The 22,033-nt window shown below is 48.8% G+C and overlaps 1 protein-coding gene across 1 annotated transcript in view; it reads left to right on the top strand.

The window, feature by feature from the left end:
• The first annotated feature begins 1,068 nt into the window (after window positions 1-1,068).
• The window catches only part of NFE2L3 (nuclear factor, erythroid 2 like 3), a 41,349-nt gene continuing 20,384 nt past the window's right edge, over window positions 1,069-22,033 (top strand). The window contains exon 1 of the mRNA XM_040433616.1: window positions 1,069-1,812. Coding sequence (XP_040289550.1) covers window positions 1,309-1,812 — 504 coding nt within the window. The 5' untranslated portion in view covers window positions 1,069-1,308. The remainder of the gene's footprint in view (window positions 1,813-22,033) is intronic.

Below are 22,033 nucleotides of genomic sequence, written 5' to 3'. Positions count from 1 at the left end.
GAGGGCACGTACTGCTGTGTATGATGGGAGTAGTGAGGGCAGGCACTGCTGTGTATGATGGGAGTAGTGAGGGCAGACACTGCTGTGTATGATGGGAGTAGTGAGGGCAGGCACTGCTGTGTATGATGGGACTAGTGAGGGCAGGCACTGCCGTGTATGATGGGAGTAGTGAGGGCACGTACTGCTGTGTATGATGGGAGTAGTGAGGGCAGACACTGCTGTGTATGATGGGAGTAGTGAGGGCACGTACTGCTGTGTATGATGGGAGTAGTGAGGGCACGTACTGCTGTGTATGATGGGAGTAGTGAGGGCAGGCACTGCTGTGTATGATGGGAGTACTGAGGGCTGGAACTGCTGTGTATGATGGGAGTAGTGAGGGCAGACACTGCTGTGTATGATGGGAGTAGTGAGGGCACGTACTGCTGTGTATGATGGGAGTAGTGAGGGCACGTACTGCTGTGTATGATGGGAGTAGTGAGGGCAGGCACTGCTGTGTATGATGGGAGTACTGAGGGCTGGAACTGCTGTGTATGATGGGAGTAGTGAGGGCAGACACTGCTGTGTATGATGGGAGTAGTGAGGGCACGTACTGCTGTGTATGATGGGAGTAGTGAGGGCAGGCACTGCTGTGTATGATGGGAGTACTGAGGGCTGGAACTGCTGTGTATGATGGGAGTAGTGAGGGCAGACACTGCTGTGTATGATGGGAGTAGTGAGGGCACGTACTGCTGTGTATGATGGGAGTAGTAGTGAGGGCACGTACTGCTGTGTATGATGGGAGTAGTAGTGAGGGCAGGCACGCTGTGTATGATGGGAGTAGTGAGGGCACGTACTGCTGTGTATGATGGGAGTAGTGAGGGCACGTACTGCTGTGTATGATGGGAGTAGTAGTGAGGGCACGTACTGCTGTGTATGATGGGAGTAGTGAGGGCAGGCACTGCTGTGTATGATGGGAGTAGTAGTGAGGGCAGGCACGCTGTGTATGATGGGAGTAGTGTAGCGGGTCCCCTGTGACATGTGACAGTCCCCGGCTCTGCTCACACCTTCCTCCCCATCCTCCTCCTCCTCCTCGGCCCCTCCCCCGCTCTGCCCTCCGCCCCGCCGACCTGCCTGTGGGAAGTGCGGCTATGCCCGGCGCTGACAGCGGCCCCGTGCTCTGATGCCTTTGTGTCTGGCTGTGGAGGAGCCGGCGAGCTCTTTGTCTTCTGCCCAGGACAGTGGAAGCTGCGGCCGCTCCCCGTCTGATCCCCCGCCCGGTTATGCCCGCACGGCCCCTGGCAGCAGACTGAGCGGTCCCGGGAAGTTTCCATGTCCTCTCGGCCCGGCAGGGATACAATGAAGGATCTGAAGAAGTATATGACAGAAGGTCTGCTGCAGTTCGCCATCCTGCTGAGCCTGGCCGGGGTGAGGGTGGACCTGGACTCCTACCTGCCGCCCATCAGGGAGATCATCCTGGGGACCAGCTCTGCCTACTCCCAGATCCCCTTCCACAGCCTGAGGGACACTTGGGGGGGCTCCAGCCTGCACCCCAAGAGCCCGGACCTGGACTCCTTCTTCACTGCCCGGAGGCTGCTGGACGAGGTGAGGGCGCTGGGGGACACGCGGGTGCCCAGGACGGAGCTCAGCGCCTGGCTGGTGCACACGGTGCCCGCGGAGGATGCTGCGGAGACCGGGCCGGCCAGTGCCCTGCTGAGTGCCGGGGAGGAGGACACCCCAGGCCCGAGCAGCAGCCAGCAGCCCAGCCATGCCACCCCCTCACAGCCACACATTGGCACCAGTGCCACCTCCAGCCCCGGAGACTATACCAAAGAGGTAACTATGGGATAACAGGTGACATCCGCCTAGTAGTGCCACAGCTGTCGGTGCCATGTTCATGTGACGTTTTTTTCCCCTTCTCTTGATGCAAATGAACGTGTGGTGTGATCAAGGTCATGTCATGTGTCCCCAGGACGAGGGGCCCCATTGTGTCCTCTCATGTAGCCACAGAAGGAATATGGAGGCACCACGCCCTGCCCAGATCCTCATTGTAATATCTGGAAGGAACACAACCCCCCTCATCCGACATCTTCCCTTTGTATTCAGGCTGTTTGTGTACAGGGCTGGGGTTTGTTACAGGGTGTTGGGGGGGGAGGGGGCTGGCACCTCCTGCCCCTTTGGCTGTAGATCTTCAGGTGAAGTTGAAGGTTCGGTTTTTCAAGGTGTTGCCTCGCTTATGTAACTTTAGGGTAAGCTTAAGAAATCGTTGGCAATACAGTAAAGATTTCTGCTGATAGCTTTCTGTTTCACAACAGGTTTTGCGTCCTGAGGCAGAATAAAGGGGTGTCTCGGTGCACCTCGGAGGTGGCCGTGTCAATGTCTGATAGGAGACAGGTGCGCTTCTTGAAGATGCTCTAGGGCAGGGATAGCCAACCTGCGTCTCTCCAGCTGTCGCAAAACTACAACTCCCAGCATGCCCAGACTGCCTTCTACTAGCAGCCTACAGCAGGGCATGGTGGGAGGTGTAGTTTTACAACAGCTTAGGGCAGTGATGGCGAACCTTTTAGAGACCGAGTGCCCAAACTGCAACCCAAAACCACTTATTGATCGCAAAGTGCCAACACGGCAATTTAACCTGAATACTACAGTCCAATATAGTCTATCTTCCATGTATTTTATTATTTATCTATAATAGCCTGCCTGCATTCAATGTGCTGCCTGTGCCAGTCATAGTGCGCCCTGCGCAGGAAAAGTCTAAGGCATATTGGTATACCATCGATTGTTTCCAGGGTGCGGGTGCCCACAGAGAGGGCTCTGAGTGCCGCCTCTGGCTTGGGGTGTTCCTAGTGTTGTTACTGGAATGTGTGTCCCTGTCCCCAAATGATCCTCAGAACCCATGTGCATACCCTGGGCCAACGTACACAACCATATACATTTCGTGGTCTGTAAATCACAGATCTGTGCAATAAAAATCAGTCCGTGTCGTATCCGCAATGATGATCCCCGTGCGTTCTGCATCTGTATGGCCATTCTGCAAAAAGATAGACTATGTCCACAAAATGTGGACCTCGGAGCCATTGAAGTCGATGGGTCTGCAAATAAAATGCGGATGGCATATGGACCTCATCTTTATTTTTCAGATCCGCAATTTGCGGGCTGGAAAACTGCTATGATCGTGTTTATGGGGCCTAAACCTAACCCTAACCGACCGTGGGCCAGCTGCATGCGGATCGCGGATCCATTCACTTGAATGGGGGCCGCGACCTGCATCCGACGGTCCGCCCCCGCAAAAAAGTAGTTTTTTGCGGTGCGGAGTCAATGCCAGAAACGCCACGGAAGCACTCTGTAGTGCTTCCATGGGGTTCCGATCCGTGCTTCCGCACCGCATCTCCGGGCTTGCAGACCAATTTAGGTGAATGGGTCCGCATCCGTGATGCAGGCTGCAATACGGCCACGGCCGGAGCAACGGCCGTGTGCATGAGCCCTAATAGAGACAGGAGACCTCACAGAGCCCCTGTTAGGCCCGGGCTACACGGAGACATGTGTCGTGCAATATATTTTTTAATGATAGACAATGGTGTCACATTGCGACTTACTGTGACGCAACAGTCACACAAAAATCCAACTTGGATGGATTTTTTGAGACTGTTGCAGTAGCAGCCTGTTGCAGTGCAACACCATTGACTATCATTTCAAAAAAATGTTGCGCGACGCCTGTCTCAGGTAGCTCAGGCCTTAGGGTACAGTCACACAGGGCATTTCTGTAGCAAAATCTGTGACTAATCCACATCATGTGGATTAGTCATGGATTTTGCGGCAGATTTCACCCTATACTTTGCCAAAAGTGAAATCCTTGGTAGAAATTTTGGAGCATAAATTGACAAGCTGCAGATTTAAAGTCAGAACCACGGGTCACTTTATGCTGAGGATTTTTTTTTACTCGTGTTAATGAGATTTCTTAAAATCTCATCTACTCTGCCGGTACTGTAAAACGCAGTCCACGTAGAATGTACCCATAAAAAAAAAAAAAACACCCTCGAATACGTGGTACTTTCCTAAACACTATTCTTAGGGTACTTTCACACTTGCGGCAGGACGGATCCGACAGGCTGTTCACCCTGTCGGATCCGTCCTTCCGCTATTTCGCCGTGCTGCCGGACCGCCACTCCGTCCCTATTGACTATAATGGGGACGGGGGGCGGAGCTTCGGCGCAGCACGGCAGTGCACGGCGGAAGGCCGCCGGACTAAAAGTCCTACATGTCCGACTTTTTAATCCGGCGGCCTCTCACCGCGAACTGCCGTACTGCCCTGGAGCTCTGCCCCATCTCCATTATAGTCAATGGGGACGGAGCGGCTGCACGGCGAAATAGCGGAAGGACGGATCCGACAGGGTGAACAGCCTGTCGGATCCGTCCTGCCGCAAGTGTGAAAGTACCCTTAAAGGGTATTCCCATCTCAGACATTGGTGGAATATCGCTAAGATATGCCATCAATTTCAGATAGGTGTGGGTCCCACCAATGGGACCACTCCTTTCTCCAGAGCAGAACGGGCCCCTGAAGTGAAGGAGAGCGCACCACACAAGCACAACCACCCTCCATTTACCTCTATGGGAGTTCCGTAAATAGCAAAGTGCTAGCTCGGTTATTTCTGGCGGTTTCAGAGGCTGCCTCGCATGTGTGGTGCACTCTCCATTAACCCTATGGGACTTCTGAAAATGTCTGCGCATACTCATTCAACTATTTTCAGAACTCCCATAACAGTGAATGGAGAGCACTCCATGCATGCACGGTGCACTGTCCTTCACTTTGGGGGCCCCGTTCTGGACGTAGGAACAGGTCCCAGAGGTGGTGATATGCCATCAGTCTATGAGATGGGCCACCCCCTTTACCCATCACTTGTCTCAGCGTCACATGACCCCCTAATGTGACCTATGCCTTCTGGGTGCCCATCTTGTCTTCACCCAGGTCCCTGTGGGTCCTGTAAATTCTCCTCTACAGCCAGCCAAGCCGGAATTTAAAGATGCTGAATACCATGTCCACTTACCTAGTCCCATAAGCAGGTGTGTCCAGTCTTCCCCAAACTTCATGGGGGGCTCTAAAGTGGACATTCTTGGGGCCCATTCTATGGATATTTTTGTTTTTGCTACTCGCCTCTCTCATAAACGGTAAACTTCAGAGGGCTCATCTGGTGTCCCCCATATGGAGCTTGTATGGTGACAGAGTTCCTATAGTTCAGTAATGCAGACCGTGCCTATGGTGCCGCCACACAGGGCAGGATACCTCACAACAGAGCATGCTACACAGTGTGGTCCCATATTTTATGGGTGCTGTATTATGGACCTCCAGGTCACCTATATCCTGGAGGACCCAACCCCTATGCAATGCTTGTCTCCACAGTGAACTCATTACTTTACCGACTTATAGCGCCAACATATTCCACAGCGTCCTTCAGACATTGTCGTCACTTACAGACTGGGTTTTTACGCGAGCCTTTGTTTCCTCTTTGCGCTGGTAAAGGATGAGCCTAAATTATGACTAGGTGTGCGCCTCATCCTAAATTAGGAGCATCGTCCTGTTGTTTGCGCCTATTGTGAGTAGATTTTTAACTACTTTTCCGCCTAAAACTGGCGGGGCCGAAAGCCCGACCCTGGCCCCCGCTACTACCAAACGACAAGGACGATGCAAAAACACCCGGGTAACAAAATATTGTCGCACGGGCGTTTAAAAAAAAATCACTAAACGTTATGCCCCCATTGCTCCTAGAGACTTTTTTGCATATAGTAAAAAAATCACTTTTCTCAGCAATGCGGGCACATATGAACATGGGACCAACACAGATGCCAAGTGCACATGTAACAGGTCAGCCAGTGTCATAGGGACAAATCTGCTGACAGATGCGCTTTAGTTCATGAATGTTATGGCAGAACAGCAGTGTATGGAAAGTATTTCATAGGAGAAAGAATAAGGGGGCATTCACACAACCATATTTTCGGTCCGCATCTGATCCACGCCAATCCATTTCAGTGGTGCCGCAAAGAATAGGCATTTCTAACAAAGGGCGGCGACGTGCTGATCCGCAAAATGCGGAACGTACACTGCCATTATCCGTGTTTTGTGGACTGCAAAACGGATACGGTTGTGTGAATGCCCCCTTAAGGGAAGGGGAAAAGCTCCACAGGAACCCAGTGTCCTGAGGTTGTCCAAGTGTGCAGGCCTAACCCTGGTGACGGAGGTAGGGATAAGTCCCAGCTGCCGGGCCTCCTGCATATGGGGTCCTAGAGGACTGTAGTGATGCAGTAGGGAGTAAGCATAAACGAATGAGGTACAAATGGGCACTCATGATATTGATGGAGCAATGGCCCCAAATGTCCCCATAGAGAATGAATGGGTCCACACCCATTCCGCACAATTGCAGACATGTGAATAGAGCCTTAGCCGGAGACAGACAAGCAATAGCAACTTTCTTTTAAGGGACCAATGGAAAGGGACAGGGGACATTAATGAAAGCTGTTATTATAAGGTAATTACAGATCTTTTGACAATCATTGACAGACTAAGGCCTCATGCACACGACCGTTGTTTTGGTCCGCATCCGAGCCGCAAAAGATGCAGAAAGCACTCCGATTTTCACGCAGCCCCATTCACTTCTATGGGGCCTGCGTTGCGTGAAAAACGCACAATATAGAGCATGCTGCGATTTTCACGCAACGCACAAGTGATGTGTGAAATTCACCGCTCATGTACACGGCTCCATTGAAGTGAATAGGTCTGGATTCAGTGCGGGTGCAATGCGTTCACCAGCGCGGAATTCTCGCCTGTGTGAAAGGGGACTTAGTCCACCTTTATGTGAGAGACGGGGCAGACTAGGGGAACTTAAAGTGGCCCTGTAAAAAATAAATAAAAATATTGCCCCATCTTGTAGGCAGGTCCAAATTTTCATGAGGCAGGGCCAACAGATGCTAACAATACTGTAGTGCAGCACAAAATAACACCCGAGCAGAACCAAATGCCACAGTGCAGCACAAAATACTGCCACCCCTGTTGCAATATTCAACTATATCACCGTCCTGAGGATGGTGATATAGTTGAATGCAGGAGGGCACTTTCTGCCACCAGCCAGATGCGTAAGTCCTGATGCTCCTAGCATGATGTGATGCTGAGAGCATCAGATTGCTATGGAACCAGCCGGCGGAGGGTTTAGTTGGCTCCCTGGGCATTGGCCTACTGGGAAATTTCCCTGTAATTTCTATGGCCAGTCTGACCCTGGTGAGAGGAGTGTGGTTGTGACATTCTAAGATTCCCTCTCCATTCACAGACTTCACTGTGGATGCGCTGGAAGTGCAGGTGCTGAGAATCTGATTTCCCCACAGGTGCTGTGCACCATTTCCTGAATAGCTTAGAAGTCATGCACATAGCAGTGCCATCTGCCGCAGCTCAGACCGCTCTATAGGTCCGCGGTGTGCTCCAGAGGTAATGCTTCTGTAGAAAAATAGCTCCATAAGGGCTGGTTCACACGACCGTTGGGTGTCCCTTTCCCATATTGCGGACCGCGTTTGCGGATCCGCAATACACGGGCACCGTTCCGTTGTCATTACGGATGCGGACCCATTCATTTCAATGGGTTCGCAAATCTGGAGATATGGAAGCACTACGGAGTGCTTTCTGGGGTTCCGTTCCGTGCCTCCGCACCGCAAAAAGATAGAACATGCTCTGTCCTTTTGCGGAACGGAGGGATCGCGGACCTTTTTGTAGGCCAGTGACGGCACGTTCATGGTCACATGGCCAAGGCGCAGAAGTAAATGGAGCTGAGCACGATACAAAGCACAGCCGCTATACAATGTATGGCGCTGAGAGAAGGCCGCAGCACTGCTGTGAGCGCCAATGCCTTCTCAAACAGCTGATCTGCGGGGGTCCCACGTGTCGGACCCCCACAGGTCATCAGTATCCGATCGATCTAGAGTAAAGATCATCAGTAAAAGAAATCTCTCAGAAAAGCCCTTTGAGGCCTCATGCACACGACCGTTGTGTTCCGTTCCACAAAATGGGGTTCCGTTGTTCCGTGATCCCTTTCCGTTTTTGTTTCCGTGTGTCTTCCTTTATTTTTGGAGGACCACCAGACATAAAGGAATGTAAAAAAAAGTCTAAGACAGGTTTGCCATGCAATTGATAGGAAAAAACAGACGGACTTGAATGGGTCCGCGAAAATAATAGGACAGGTTATATTTTTTTTACGGACTGGGATCACGGACGCGGATGGCAAACGGTGCATTAGCCGAGTTTTCAACGGACCCATTGAAAATGAATGGGTCCGCAGAAAATCACGAAAAACGGCGCAAAGGACACGGAATAAAACAACGGTCGTGTGCATGAGGCCTTAGGATACCTATTTTTTTATTTTTTTTTTGGGTCGTTTTCTTTTTTGCTTTTTAAATAATGTTTTCTGTTCTTCTGATGGATCAGAAGAACGGAAAACTAAGCGGTGATGTGAACCCGACTACTTGTAAGCAGTTCCAACTGTCTAGATGGGAATGATTAGGGCTGGGAGAATTGACCCTAAAATAAAAATATATATACTTAAAGGGAATCTATCGCCATGAAAATGCAGTCGAAGGTACAGGCAGCCTGTTATAGAGCAGGAGGAGCTGAGCAGACTGATGTATAATAGGTTTATGGGAAAAGATTCGGTATAATGGCTTATGCACACAGCCATTGCCGTTTTTGAGGTTTGCAAAATACGGATACCAGCAATTTGTATTCCACATTTTACGGAATGGAAGATCCTGCACTCTATAGTGCTGTCCTATCCTTGTCCATTAAAAAGGGACAAGAATAGGACATGTTCTATTTTTTTTTTGGCGGTGCCAGGGATCGCACCTACGGATGCACACAGGTGGGCTGGCAGCAGCTTTTGTGGCCCCATTGAAGTGAATGGGTCCACATCCAACCCACCAATCGGGATTGCGGATCAGATGCGGAAAAAAATACGTTTGTGTGCATGAGCCCTAAGGCTGAGTTCACATCAGTTATTTGATCAGTGATTTACATCAGTTATTGCAAGCCAAAACCACGAGCGGAGCCTGCTCAGAGATCGGGTATATTGGAAAGATCTGCTCCAGTTCTGTATTTTTGACCCACAATACCTTGCCAAGTAACTGGTGCGATCTCAGCTTAAGGCCCCATTCACACGAAGGTAAGGCGTCTTTGCCCGTATTGCAGACCGCAAATAGCAGTCGGCAATGCACAGGCACCAGCTGTGTGTATCCCGTATTGCGTTGCGGACCCATTGACTCCACAAGATACATCGGTGCAGAGGCACGGATCGGAAGAGCTTCTGTCGGCTTACGGGTCCTTCACTCCGCACTGCAAAAGAGAAGACGTCCTATGTTTTGCTGTATCTTGCAAATCACAAACCCATTCAAGTCAGTGAGTCTGTCTGCACCACAATACGGATTTCACGTGGCCTGCGCCCGTGCATTGTGGACTGCGATTTGAGGTCCCCAGCACGGCGACTATACGTGTGAATGAGCCCTAAGTTGTATTTCATTACTGCTTATTCAGGGCTTTGGACTCAAGGAGGCGGTCCTATCAGTGACCGTTATCTCTGTATACACAGTCCTAGAGGGAAGGCTGTCAATCACTGATAGGACCGCCTCCTGGACTCCAAAGACCAGAATGAGCAGGAATTTAAATGTAGAAAGCGCAACACAGAGGAGGAGATTTATGAAAACTGGTATAAAGTAGAACTGGCTTGGTTGCCCACAGCAGCCAATCAGTTTCCAGCTTTCATTTTCCAGAGCTCCTTTGGAAAATGAAAGGTGGAATCTGATTGGTTGCTATGGGCAACTAAGCCAGTTCTACTTTACACCAGTTTTGATAAATTTCTCCAAGAGTTCTCTGAAAAGAGGCTGTAGAATCCTTATTTTCTGGTAATGTGGGATCAGGAGCGCTGTTCATTGTCCCTATAGTTTTATAACTTCCATAAATGTTTTGAAATTCCAAGACATGAAGTCTACAAGGAAGTATTTACTGTAAGAAGCGGCGTTTTTTCCATATCAGTGTTACTTCAGCCGGGGAACTTCCACACAAGGTCATCTGGTTTCTCTTTTAGTTGCTGAATTTAATAGTGAAAGTGGGGCAGATCTGTAACCTAGCCAGGCTGTTCCGGATCCGTGAATGCCGAGGTTCCGATCTCTGGGACTGGTGGAGATCCGGCCGCAATCCAGCAAATATGATGAGGGGCAGCCAGGCAAATACCGCTGCACGCAGCAATTTTCGTCTGGCAGCCTTTCTGCCGGGTAGCAGCCGAATCTCCACCAGTCCCCATTATAGTGAATAGAGCTGGACAGAACCATGGTAGCGCCTGGTATTCACGGATCCGGCAGGCTTTTTCTGGCCGGGACAGCCTGCTGAATCTGTTTTAACGCAAATGTGAAACAGGCCTCCGATAAATGTCCACTGATTTCAGCAGGACTGGCTGACCATCTAATGTGCATGGGGGCCTCCCAACTCTCCCCTGGTGTCAGGCGTCAGAGATAAGGGTCGGGCAGTTGGATTTCAACATGCCCAATCATTTTGTTCACAGAGAGATAAGCTATTGCCAGAGGAGTCTGGCAGTGATTTTTCTAGCCTTTTCCTGTTCAGGACACATGCATGCTTGGCTAAGTGTGTATGGGGGAGTCGGGGGAGTCAGCAGAGATGGCTATTGGCCAAACAAGTGGCTCGTGAAAATTTTGAATTGTTTGTTCTGACATTTCCGGGGGAAAAAAAAACCTTTTAAAAGGTAACAAGCAGTGTATACATAGATCATTTTGTACATTTTAAAACCGACATGAAGGTGGGCATTTATCATTTTCTGGCATCGATACACTGCACATTTTGACATTCGCCAGGCGTGCACTAAAAAGGGCAACGTTTCGAGGGCTTTATAAAAAGTGGGCGGTGTGGGGCATGGCTGGCCCGGCATATTTATTTTAATCTCTAAAGAAAAACTGGCACAGATAATACCTTAAAGGGGTTATCCCCTACAATGACCCCCCCTAATGCCTGGGCCCCTCATATCGGTTATACTTATTCGGCACCCCTGTCGCTTCTCATCCCCTGCATTTCCCCATAAAGGGGAGCCGCCAATAGGAGGCTGTGACCGGGACGAGCCTCCCAAGCATCCCGGGTGACGCTAGAGGCTGTCCCCCGTCGCCGGATGTTTTGATGCGGTCAACGGGGAGATGCAGCGGCAGCCATGCTGGCATCAGGAGCCACTCGGATGCTGGGGAGGGAAGTATAACCTATATGAGGGGCCCGGGCATGGGGGGGATTCATTATAGAGGTTGGATAAGCCCTTTAAATCTACACCAGCTCTTTTGCTGGCATAGATTTCAGTTCACACGCGGATCTGTACAGATGTGCAACAGTTATAAGGGGTAGGGGTGTACACCTCTTAATAATTGTGGAGCATGTTATGCCAGCAGGGCTTAGATGAAGACTGCTGTGTAAAAGGGCCCTCCATTGTAACTGCATGAAACTATGTAGGATTTTGTAAGGGGTCTGCTGTGTGACATGAGGTTTTATTTCTGTCTAAGGGCTCATGTGCGCGACTGTATGTATTTTGTGGTCCGCAAAAAATACGGATGACGTCCGTGTGCATTCCGTATTTTACGGAACGGAACAGCTGGCCCGTAATAGAGCAGTACTATTCTTGTCTGTAACGCGGACAATAATAGGACATGTTTTATTTTTTTCCCATACGGAAACTGAATGCACACGGAGTAACTTCCGTTTTTTTTTTTTGCAGACCCATCGAAGTGAATGGTTTCGCATATGGTCCAAAAAAAAACAACAGAATGGACACAGAAAGAAAATACGTTCGTGTTGCTTGATTTTTGTATTACAACTGATATTTTCAAGATGGAACATGCCTGTTTGTGGTGCTTCAGCAGTGAAGCGTGCTCTCCCCGGAATACATGACTGCGGGATCAGGCTACATAAAGGCTGTGTAGTCAGTGGGGGTCATTTACAAAGACCGGTCTTTGTTTCCCCGAGCGCTGGTAGAGAAAGCACCTACCGGTAATTCGTGGTGAGACTTGGGCCTCGTCATAAATTCGTAAATCTCCCCCATTGGCTTTAAATTACTGACGTGTGAACATGACTATTAAATAGGTGCAGAAAGCTAGTGTCATGCCCCACTCTGACGATGTGCGGAGGTCGGCCAGGATAGCAGCACGAGTTTAGTCTTTGTTTTGGTGTCGTGCTGGATCCGCCTCTCATCAGGTGCACTGGGTGGAGTCATTCGTTTAAATGGTCTCCAGCTAAGTGCTCTGAGCGGATTATACTGATCATTTTGGTCTGGGAAGTTTGGAGGGAAGGTTGGCTGTCAGTTCCTGCTCTCAGAAGATAAGTGTCATTTCTTGTTTGGTTGTTGGTGTCATCTATCCCATCCAGGTTCTGTGCGAGCAGGCTGCTACTATCTCCCCACTTCGCCATCTCAGGGAGTTCAGGGTTTTTGTCAGTCCAGGCTGGAGGACACAGCACACCTACCTTCAAGGTCTGACTGTGGGCTGAGCAGTGCAGGGAAAGAGGTCAGGGATAAACTAGGAGGTGACCATTCCCCTGTATCTCGTCCAGAGCCTGGTTGGTGTGTTATCTTTTAGAGTCAATAAATTTTTATTGAGTTTTTCAGAATATATAAGTCACAAACAATTAGACAGTGGACGCAGCCACTATTAAACAATATGATATGTTAGATGAGTCATATATGGACAAGACTAAAATAAAAGCAGATTAAAGTCTCAGAGTGTCGGGGTATCCGCTCGGATACTGCCAACCCAACACCGTTGCGTGTAACATATCAAACTAATGGTGAGTTTCCCACTACTGATGGTTCGGGGGATACTGCACCGTACCTCATAGTACAGAATGTAGTGCAAAACAATCAAACAAATAAGTGAACAAAACAAAATCAGATCTACTATGCTTTTAAGGTGGTTAGGGGAGATAAACCTACGAGCAGTGTGGGTGGTTATGGAAGATAAGAGGAATGGCGAAGCCAAGGAGCCCAAAGAGCATCCCGTTTTTTAGGTGTGACAATGGTGTGTTATCTTTTATACTGTGCACGTCCGCCGTGACAGCTAGGTTATTGATTGTGTGCAGGGGGGTGATGAGAATTCTTCTCCTGATGAAGATCTATATTATTCTGTAGCACAGAGACCATATTGAGGATGCTGTAGGCTGCACGGACGCTACCGCAAGAACACCTACTGCACTACCTAATATACCTGATATACACCAATAGGGTATGTCCACATGGGAGGGATACGTGGTGGAATCGCGGGTGGAAAATTTGAATTTAGAGTAGCAGCAAAGTGGAAAAGAGTTTACGTATCCCACGCACACACTGCGAATTTCCAAAAATGTGGGGAAAGTGGCAGGGCATCTTATAGTCTGAATGCTAATGACCAATGGCTGTACTTGCCTTCTCTGGTCTTACTCGGGGTTCTGCTGTGTTTCCGCACCGCGCACAGCGCCAGGATGTAGTGTACGTAGGTGTACACTGTGAACTGACGCTGTGTGCCGTCAGGTCACAGTACACAGTACTTTGGAAGAAGCAATGGAGCAGTGACTCCTGGATCTGAGGTCTGATGGGGGGCTGGTGAGTCTGATCAGAGGCTGATAGGGTCTGAATAGGTTTCTGTTGGGGCAGGGGGGGTCTGATCTGAGGCTGGTGGGGAGACCGATCTGAGGCTAATGAAGAATGGGGGTCTGATTTGGGGGTTTGCGTGAATTTTTTTCTTATTTTCCTCACTCCAAATCCTAGGTGCGTCTTATAGTCTAAAAAATACGTTATGGCTGCGCTGTGAACTCCGGCAGTCTGTTTTAGCGGAGGAACAGACTGCTGGAGTTCACCGTATATGATACCGGATACCACTGTGCACCGCTAGATCCCCATTCACTGTAATGGTATCCGGTGGTAATTCCGGACACTTTCCACCATATATGCTGAGATTTGGCTGAACAAAAAATGTTGCGTGCAGCATTTTTTGCCCGTCTGAAAGCTGGCATGTACACCGTATACAGTGAGCGGATTACAGTGCCGGAGTTCACAACGCAGATGTGAACCTACCCAGCCTATGTTGTACATTTTTACAGCAGATTTCACCCCTTGCAATACCTTGAGCGAAATCCGTTGCAAATCTCCAGCAAAATCCGCCTCAAAATCTGCGTCAGATCTGCAGCGAATATTTTCTGTTGCAGATTCAGGCCTGTGTGAGCGTACCCATACTGTCCCCAAAAAAGTTATTGGCAGCACAGATGTTTTGGTCTTTTTGTTCATTTTTCACACAAAAAGCATAAAATATCTGAGCTTAATTTGTTTCAATTTTAATTTTTGTTGCATTTATGTCATATTTAAGGATGTCTTGTAGAATCTGCATCAAATTGTAATACATTTGTGCCTCGATAGTCTAATAAATCCTGCACCATTTGTGACTAAGGGAAAATGACACTTTTTGCAGATCTTTCCCATGGCGGCGTATTAACATTTTGAGCTTTTTAGGATCTTGGACAAACAATTAGCATTTTTTACTTTTCGTTTCTATTTTAGTCATTCAGACGTTGCGCCACAAAGACTGATTTTCTGGAAGAAAATGAACAGTCGTGTTTTGCCTTAGGAAAAAAAAATCTCACATAACAAACAGAAAATTTCCAACAAAAAGAGAAAAGCATGGATCGCACATCCACGGTGTAATCAATAGTATAGCAAGCCCTCATGTACGTACTGTATACGAGGCATTTGTATCAAGGCTGCCTCTGCGAATGGGAACATACTGTCATTTGTGTGTGATATTGATTTGTTTTATATGTACTGAGTACTTTATAGTAGAGATGTGGCAGCCATCTTGTATTCCGGAACTTTAAATGGATTGTGTAAGAATGGGGGCGGTTTTGGCAAACCCATAAAGGGAAGATTACTTTCCGGCTCCTTCTCCGCCAAGCCTGCGATGCTCCGCTGGGCTCCGTCGATGTCAGCATCTGGTTTGACATTGCTGCAGCCAATCACTGGCCACAGCAGTGACCCGCGCCCCTTACATCATGACAAATGGTCAAGGGGATCTTGTCTCCGACGCGACTATTTTTATAATTCTAAGAACTGAGAGCGCACTATGGCTCTATTTACATCTGAGTTAAAGGTGTTGATTCACTGGCATTTATCATGTAGAGAAAGCGAATACAAGGCGCTTACTAATGTATTGTGATAGTCCATATTGCCTCCTTTGCTGGCTGGATTCATTATTCCATCACATTATACACTGCTCATTTTCATGGTTACGACCACCCTGCAATCCATCAGTGGTGGTCGTGCTTGCACACTATAGGAAAAAGCGCCAGGCTGTCTGATGGCCGGGGACCGTAGGAGCGCACATAGGCTGGTGCTTTTTCCTATAGTGTAGAAGCACGACAAGCGCTGATGGATTGCAGGGTGGTCGTAACCATGGCAACAAGCAGTATATAATGTGATAGAAAAAATTAGGGATCGACCGATATTGATTTTTTAGGGCCGATACCGATACCGATAATTTGTGAACTTTGAGGCCGATAGCCGATAATTTATACCGATATTCTGGGAATTTTCATTTTTGAGAGAGAAAAAATTCCTACACAAATCTGCTGAAAATTAATATGTTTATTGTTAATGTGTATTTTTTTGTTTATTGTTAATGTGTATGTTAAAGTCTTTTTCATTTATACTTAATATTTTTGTGTTTTTTTTTACTAACTTTTAGCCCCCTTAGGGACTAGAACCCTTGTCCTATTCCCCCTGATAGATCTCTATCAGGGTGAATAGGATCTCACACTGTCCCTGCTGCTCTGTGCTTTGTGCACACAGCAACATGGAGCTGACTATGGCAGCCAGGGCTTCAATAGCGTCCTGGCTGCCATGGTAACCGATCGGAGCCCCAGGATTACACAGCTGGGGCTCCGATCGGATGAGCAGGGGAGAGGGGATCCTGTGGCCACTGCCACCAATGAGTAATACTGGGTGGGTGGGGGGGGGCGCACTGCGCCACCAATGTTTTTACTATTGGCCGGGATTGGGGTGGGGGCGCACTGCGCCACCAATGATTAATACTGGGGTGCTTGGGGGGGGGGGGGGGGGGGCGCACTGCGCCACCAATGAAGATAAGCCTTTCATTCATTCATTCATATACAGGAGGCGGGAGCTGGCTGCAGAACCACATAGCCGGCTCCCGACCTCTATGAGCGGTAGCTGCGATCCGCGGCACCTGAGGAGTTAACTACCGCGGATCGCAGCTACCGCTCATAGAGGCCGGGAGCCGGCTATGTGATTCTGCAGCCAGCTCCCGCCTCCTGTATATGAATGATTGAGAGACTTATCTTCATTGGTGGCGCAGCGGCCACAGCCCCTCCCCTCCTCTTGTCTTCTCTCCTGTCATTGGTGGCAGCAGCACAGGGGGAGGAGACACTGCTTCCTTCTCCCCTGTGCTGCGGAGGGAACACAGAGAGCGCTGAGAGCAGCGCGTTCTGTGTTCCCCATACGTTATCGGTATATCGGCAAAATAGATGCCGATACCGATAACGTTCAAAATCCTCAATATCGGCCAAACCGATAATCGGTCGATCCCTAGAAAAAATGTATCCAGCCAGCAAAGGAGGCAATATGGAGAATCACAATATATTAGTAAGTGGCTCGTATTAACTTTCTTTACATGATAAATGCTATTTGCTGAAGTGAAACAACCTTTAAGCCTCCCATTTATTGCAAAAGTCACAACAGTGGCGGACCCAGTTGATGGGGGCTGGTGGTTCCGCTCTGAGGCTGATTGGGGCTGGGAGTCCAATCAAAGGGAGATATGGTCTGATGGGGGTCAGATCTGAGGCTGGTTGGGTCTGATTTGAGGATGATTGGGGTCTGATGGGGGGGGGGGGGGGCTGATCTGAGACTAATGGAGGTTGGGGGTTTGATCGGAGACTGATGAAGAATGGAGATCTGATTTGGGGAAGTGCTATTTGCTGAAGTAAGACAACCACTTTAAGGCTACTTTCACACTTGCGGCAGGACGGATCCGTCGTTCCGCTATTTCGCCGGATCGCCGCTCCGTCCCCATTGACTATAATAGGGATGGGGGCAGAGCTCCGGCGCAGCACGGCAGTGCACGGCGAAAGGCCGCCGGACTAAAAGTCCTGCATGTCCGACTTTTTAGTCCGGCGGCCTCTCACCGCGAACTGCTGTACTGCGCCGGAGCTCCGCCCCGTCCCCATTATAGTCAATGGGGACCGAGCGTAGCGGAAGGACGGATCCGACTGGGTGAACAGTCTGTCGGATCCGTCCTGCCGCAAGTGTGAAAGTACCCTAAGCCTCCCATTTATTGCAGAAGTCACAACAGTGGACCCAGTTGACTTAGGGCTCGTTCACACGAACGTGTGAAGGCTGTGCCCGTGCTGTTGACTGCAAATTGCAGGCCGCAATACACGAGTATCGTCCGTGGGGCAGGCGCATGGGGATCGCATGCAAAAAGATAGAACTTGCTCTATCTTTTTTTGCGGTGCGGAAGCACGGAACGGAACCGCAGAAAGCACTTTGTAGTGCTTCCGTAGTGTTGCGTTCCATTCTTCCGTTCCGCATCTCCGGACTTGCGGACCTATTGAAATGAATGGGTCCGCATCCGTGATGCAGAATGGCCAGGGAACTGTGCCTGCGTATTGCGGATCCGCAAATGTGGTCCGCAATACGGAAATGAGCAGCACATATTCGTGTGAACGAGCCCTTACAATGACGTCTGTCACAGTTCAGTTGCACTATCCACCGTTTCGATGGGTAGACTAACACTGCATGCTGCACTACCCCCCCTGTCAAATCCTAAAATCACCCTGCACAATGCCAAGCATTGGCTGAAATGGTGTAAAGCACGGTTCAGTGGATGCCTGGAGAATGTCGCCTACTGTAAATGTGGCGGAGGAAGGATAATGACATGGGTCTGTTTGTCAGAGTCGGATCCTTATTTCCAGTGGAGAGTAATGATCAGGCTGCAACATGCAAAGACCTTTCAGACCACGTTCCAGCTTGTGGCATCAGTTTGTGCAGCTCTGCACTAGTGGTCTGTGCCAGCGTTCTTCACCAAGGCCTGACCCCATACTCCTCGACCACCTTTGGAACAGAATGGAAGGTCAGTTGGAAGCCAGATCTTCCCATGGAACATTAAAACCTGACCTAACAAATGCTCTTTTGGCTGAATGGCCACAAATTCCACTGACAGTCCAAGATTTGGTGGAAAACCTTCTGAGAAGATTTACACTGGAGGCTTTTATAGCCACAAGAGTGGGCCCGCTTAGATCGAACACGTTTTGTATTCTCATTTTTATGTATTTGTAATTTTTACAATTAATTAATTTCCTCCAGTGATGACCCTTTTTGTGCCTTTTTCACAGGGTATTCGTATAAGTGGTTGGAATCCTTCTAATCATAAGGGTGCATTTACACGATCGTAAGTGTTTTGCGGTGTGCAAATTGCGGATCCGCAAAACACGGATACCGGCCGTGTACATTCCGCATTTTGCGGACCGCACATGGCCGGCGCTATATAGAGAATGCCTATTCTTGTCCGCAACCGCGGATAAGAATAGGACATGCTCCATATTTTTTGCGGGGCCGCGGAATGGAACAACGAATGCGGATGCATCTTTTGCGGCCCCATTGAAATGAATGGGTCCGCACCCGTTCCTTAAAATTGAGGAACGGATGCAGATCCATTTATACGGTCGTGTGAATGCACCCTTATGATAATTGTATCTGTGCTCTTTCTGCACCCGTTAAGTATATTTAAAAAACTTGTTGGCCACTTCATTCTATTTTGCCATTTTTCCAAAGTTTTTTTGAGGCTTTCTTTCCTACAAGGAAATGTTAAAGGGGTTGTCAGGGATTTTGATATTGACGGGCGGGTAATCAATATCCGATCGCTGGGTGTCTGACTCCCAGCTCCCTGCCGATCAGCTGTTTGAAGAGGTGGCGGCGCTCTTGCTGCCTCCTCACAGCTTACCAAGCACAGTGCCATACATTGTATAGTGGCCGTGTTTGGTATTGCAGCTCAGGTCCATTCATATAGAGCCTTCTGTTTTTGTAAAACAAAGGATAGTACAATCTTTGTGTAGATTAGAGTTGATCTTTCTGGAACCCTGAGGTTATGACATGCTGGAATCACGTTGCCCGGATCCTTTAGATCTGCTTGGAGCAGTGTCACCGTACGCCCGGGGCTCAGCCTAAATATTGTCGGTTCTAGGGAGTTTTTATTTTACCTTTCCTGTTGTTGCTTCAGAAGTGAAAGTTATGACACATTGTGCAGGCCGGCCAGTTATTTTATGGGAGTTGTCGGGGATTTTAGGAAAGCCACCCAAGAGCAGGAAATGGTGTAAAAAAACAAAAATAACTCGGTTAAATCCCCCACTTCTCCAGCACTGCCGCTTCAGTGGCCAGTGACATCATCACTGCAGGACCCCCAAAGCAGTAGCGCTGGAAAGGCGTGTGAGTAATGGTTTATTTTGTAGTATTTGTACCATTTCATGCTGTTTCTTAAAATCCAAGACAACCCCTTTAGGGCTCATGCACACGGCCGTTGGTCAGCTGTTAATTTGCATGGGCAACATCAGTGCGGATTCCCCAGACGGATCCGTGATCTGTCTGCACAGCAAAAAAATAGAGCATGTTCTATTTTTTTTGCGGTGCGGAGGCACAGAGAGAAACCCCACGAAAGCACTCCGTAGTGGTTCCGTGATTCCGTTCCACACTGGACCTTCCGGGATGCGGACCCAATACGGGCATGGCCGGGCAACAGCCGTGTGCATGAGCCCTTGACTTTATGTTCTAATTTCACAGTATTGTGCCGATCCCCAGGATCCCTCCCAATCAGCATATTAAAGGGTCCCTACATTGTTTACCTGCACAGCGCCCTATCCAAAGTCCTATTTTTGTCTGCAAAATGCACAAGAATAGGACATATTCTATCCTTTTTGTGGGGCCATGGAACAGACTTACCCGGGTGTACTGTCTGCATCTTTTGTGGCCCATGTCAGATGAATGGGTCTGCATCTGAGCCGCAAAAAAAAAAAAAGGTTCAGATCCGGAGCAAAAATACGGCCGTGTGCATGAGGCCTTAGGCACAGCAACCCGTGCGGATAAGCCGCTGTTCCTGTCTTAACTATGGGCTATGACCCTTTCGTTCTGCTGATTAAGGGTTCCTCGGCAGACATTGCTTCCCCTGGCAATAAGGCCTCATGTACACGACCATATTTTGGGTCCGTGTGTAATTCGTACTTTTTGTGGATCGCACGTGGACCCATATATTTCTATGGGGCCTCATAAAATGCGGACAGCACACTGATGTCATCCATGTGCTGTCCTCATCCGTGCTGCCGTTCCGAAAATTATAGCGCATGTCCAGTAGGGACCTAGGAAAGTTTAGGATGCACAGGGCCAGTATGCGTATCTTTCAGATCCACATTTTGCGGATCGCAACACGTCAACGAGCGTGTGCATGATGCCTAACGGATGATTACTGACAGGTTAGACCAGGTTTACACATTGCACCCCACCGGCTGTGGTGCTTTTTTTGTCTGTGGTTTCCTGTAATTGTGGCAAACCCTGCACTGCGAAACCGTCTCACTGTGACCTCCTAGGGGTCTCTACGAGCAGCGGGGGTGCTACCGTTACACCTAGAGGCTAAGCTCCTGCTGCAACTGCCACACCCTCTGCAATTTAATTGACAGGACCAGGCAGTGAAAACGTCATCTCCCCCTGGCCCTGTCAAGGTGCAGAGAGAGCTTCGCCTCTAGGTGTAACGGTAACGCCCCCATTGCCCCTAGAGGCTAATTTTCATATAGTAAGGCCTCATGCACACGACCGTTGTTGTGTTCCGTTCCGCAAAATGGGGTTCCGTGATCCGTTTTTGTTTCTGTGTGTCTTCCTTTATTTTTGGAGGACCACCAGGAAAGTAAAAAAAAGTCTAAGACAGGTTTGCCATGCAAATGATAGGAAAAAAACGGACGCGGATGACAATCTTATGTGCCTCCGCGTTTTTTACCGTTCCCCATTGACTTGAATGGGTCCGCGAACTGTTTTCTGCGAAAATAATAGAACAAGTTATATTTTTTTGACGGAACCACGGATCACGGACGCGGATGGCAAACGGTGCATTAGCCGAGTTTTCAACGGACCCATTGAAAGTCAATGGGTCCGCAGAAAATCACGAAAAACGGCACAACGGACACGGAATGAAACAGTCGTGTGCATGAGGCCTAAAACATTATTTTTCTCAGCAATGCAGGCACATATGAACATGGGACCAGACAGTTTCATAGGTACAAATCTCCTGACAGATGCCCTTTAACGCAGCGAGTTCCGTCTTGCGCCTTCAGTACGCACACGGTTTGGTAACTGCTGACCTAACACAAGACGTACAGCTTGGTGCTATCTGCAGTGACCTGCTTTTCCCTTGAACCTTTTATTGTCTCCTTAGTCCCAATGATGAATATTGATGTGTTTTGATGATTTAATATGCAGGCCTAATGAGATCATGGACTGGTACTTAGCTTGGCAAGTAGGTCATCTGCGGAGAGTGTATGGCACAGAACATACGCTGTTTGCATGAAATTACATTTTCAAGGGAGTCCATTTCAAAGAGGACCTGTCACCGCTCCGGACGTGTCTGGTTCTAGTAAATATCCTGGAACATCTTTTCGTAGAACTATGGATTGTGCTGTTCCTCTATGATTACTCCTGGAACTGTATGAATAAACTGACAACAGGCTATTAGCGTTAAGATGGCATGTCCTTAGATGGTGCGCCAGCAACCAATGGTGTCAGACTTAAAGTAGTCTTCCAGTTTTATCCTCCTAAAAGTATGCAAGTTTCTGGTATTCAACGAGGGAGATAAAGTAAAACTGGCTTAGTTGCCCATAGCAACCAATCAGATTCCAGCTTTCATTTTCCAAAGAAGGTCTGAAAAATGAAAGGTGGAATCTGATTGGTTGCTATGGGCAACTAAGCCAGTTTTA

The sequence above is a fragment of the Bufo bufo genome, chromosome 5 (assembly GCF_905171765.1).
Source record: "Bufo bufo chromosome 5, aBufBuf1.1, whole genome shotgun sequence".
NCBI classification, from domain to species: Eukaryota; Metazoa; Chordata; class Amphibia; order Anura; family Bufonidae; genus Bufo; species Bufo bufo.
The sequence above is the reverse complement of the archived record's forward strand: the minus strand, read 5'-3'. Positions and strand labels throughout refer to the sequence as shown.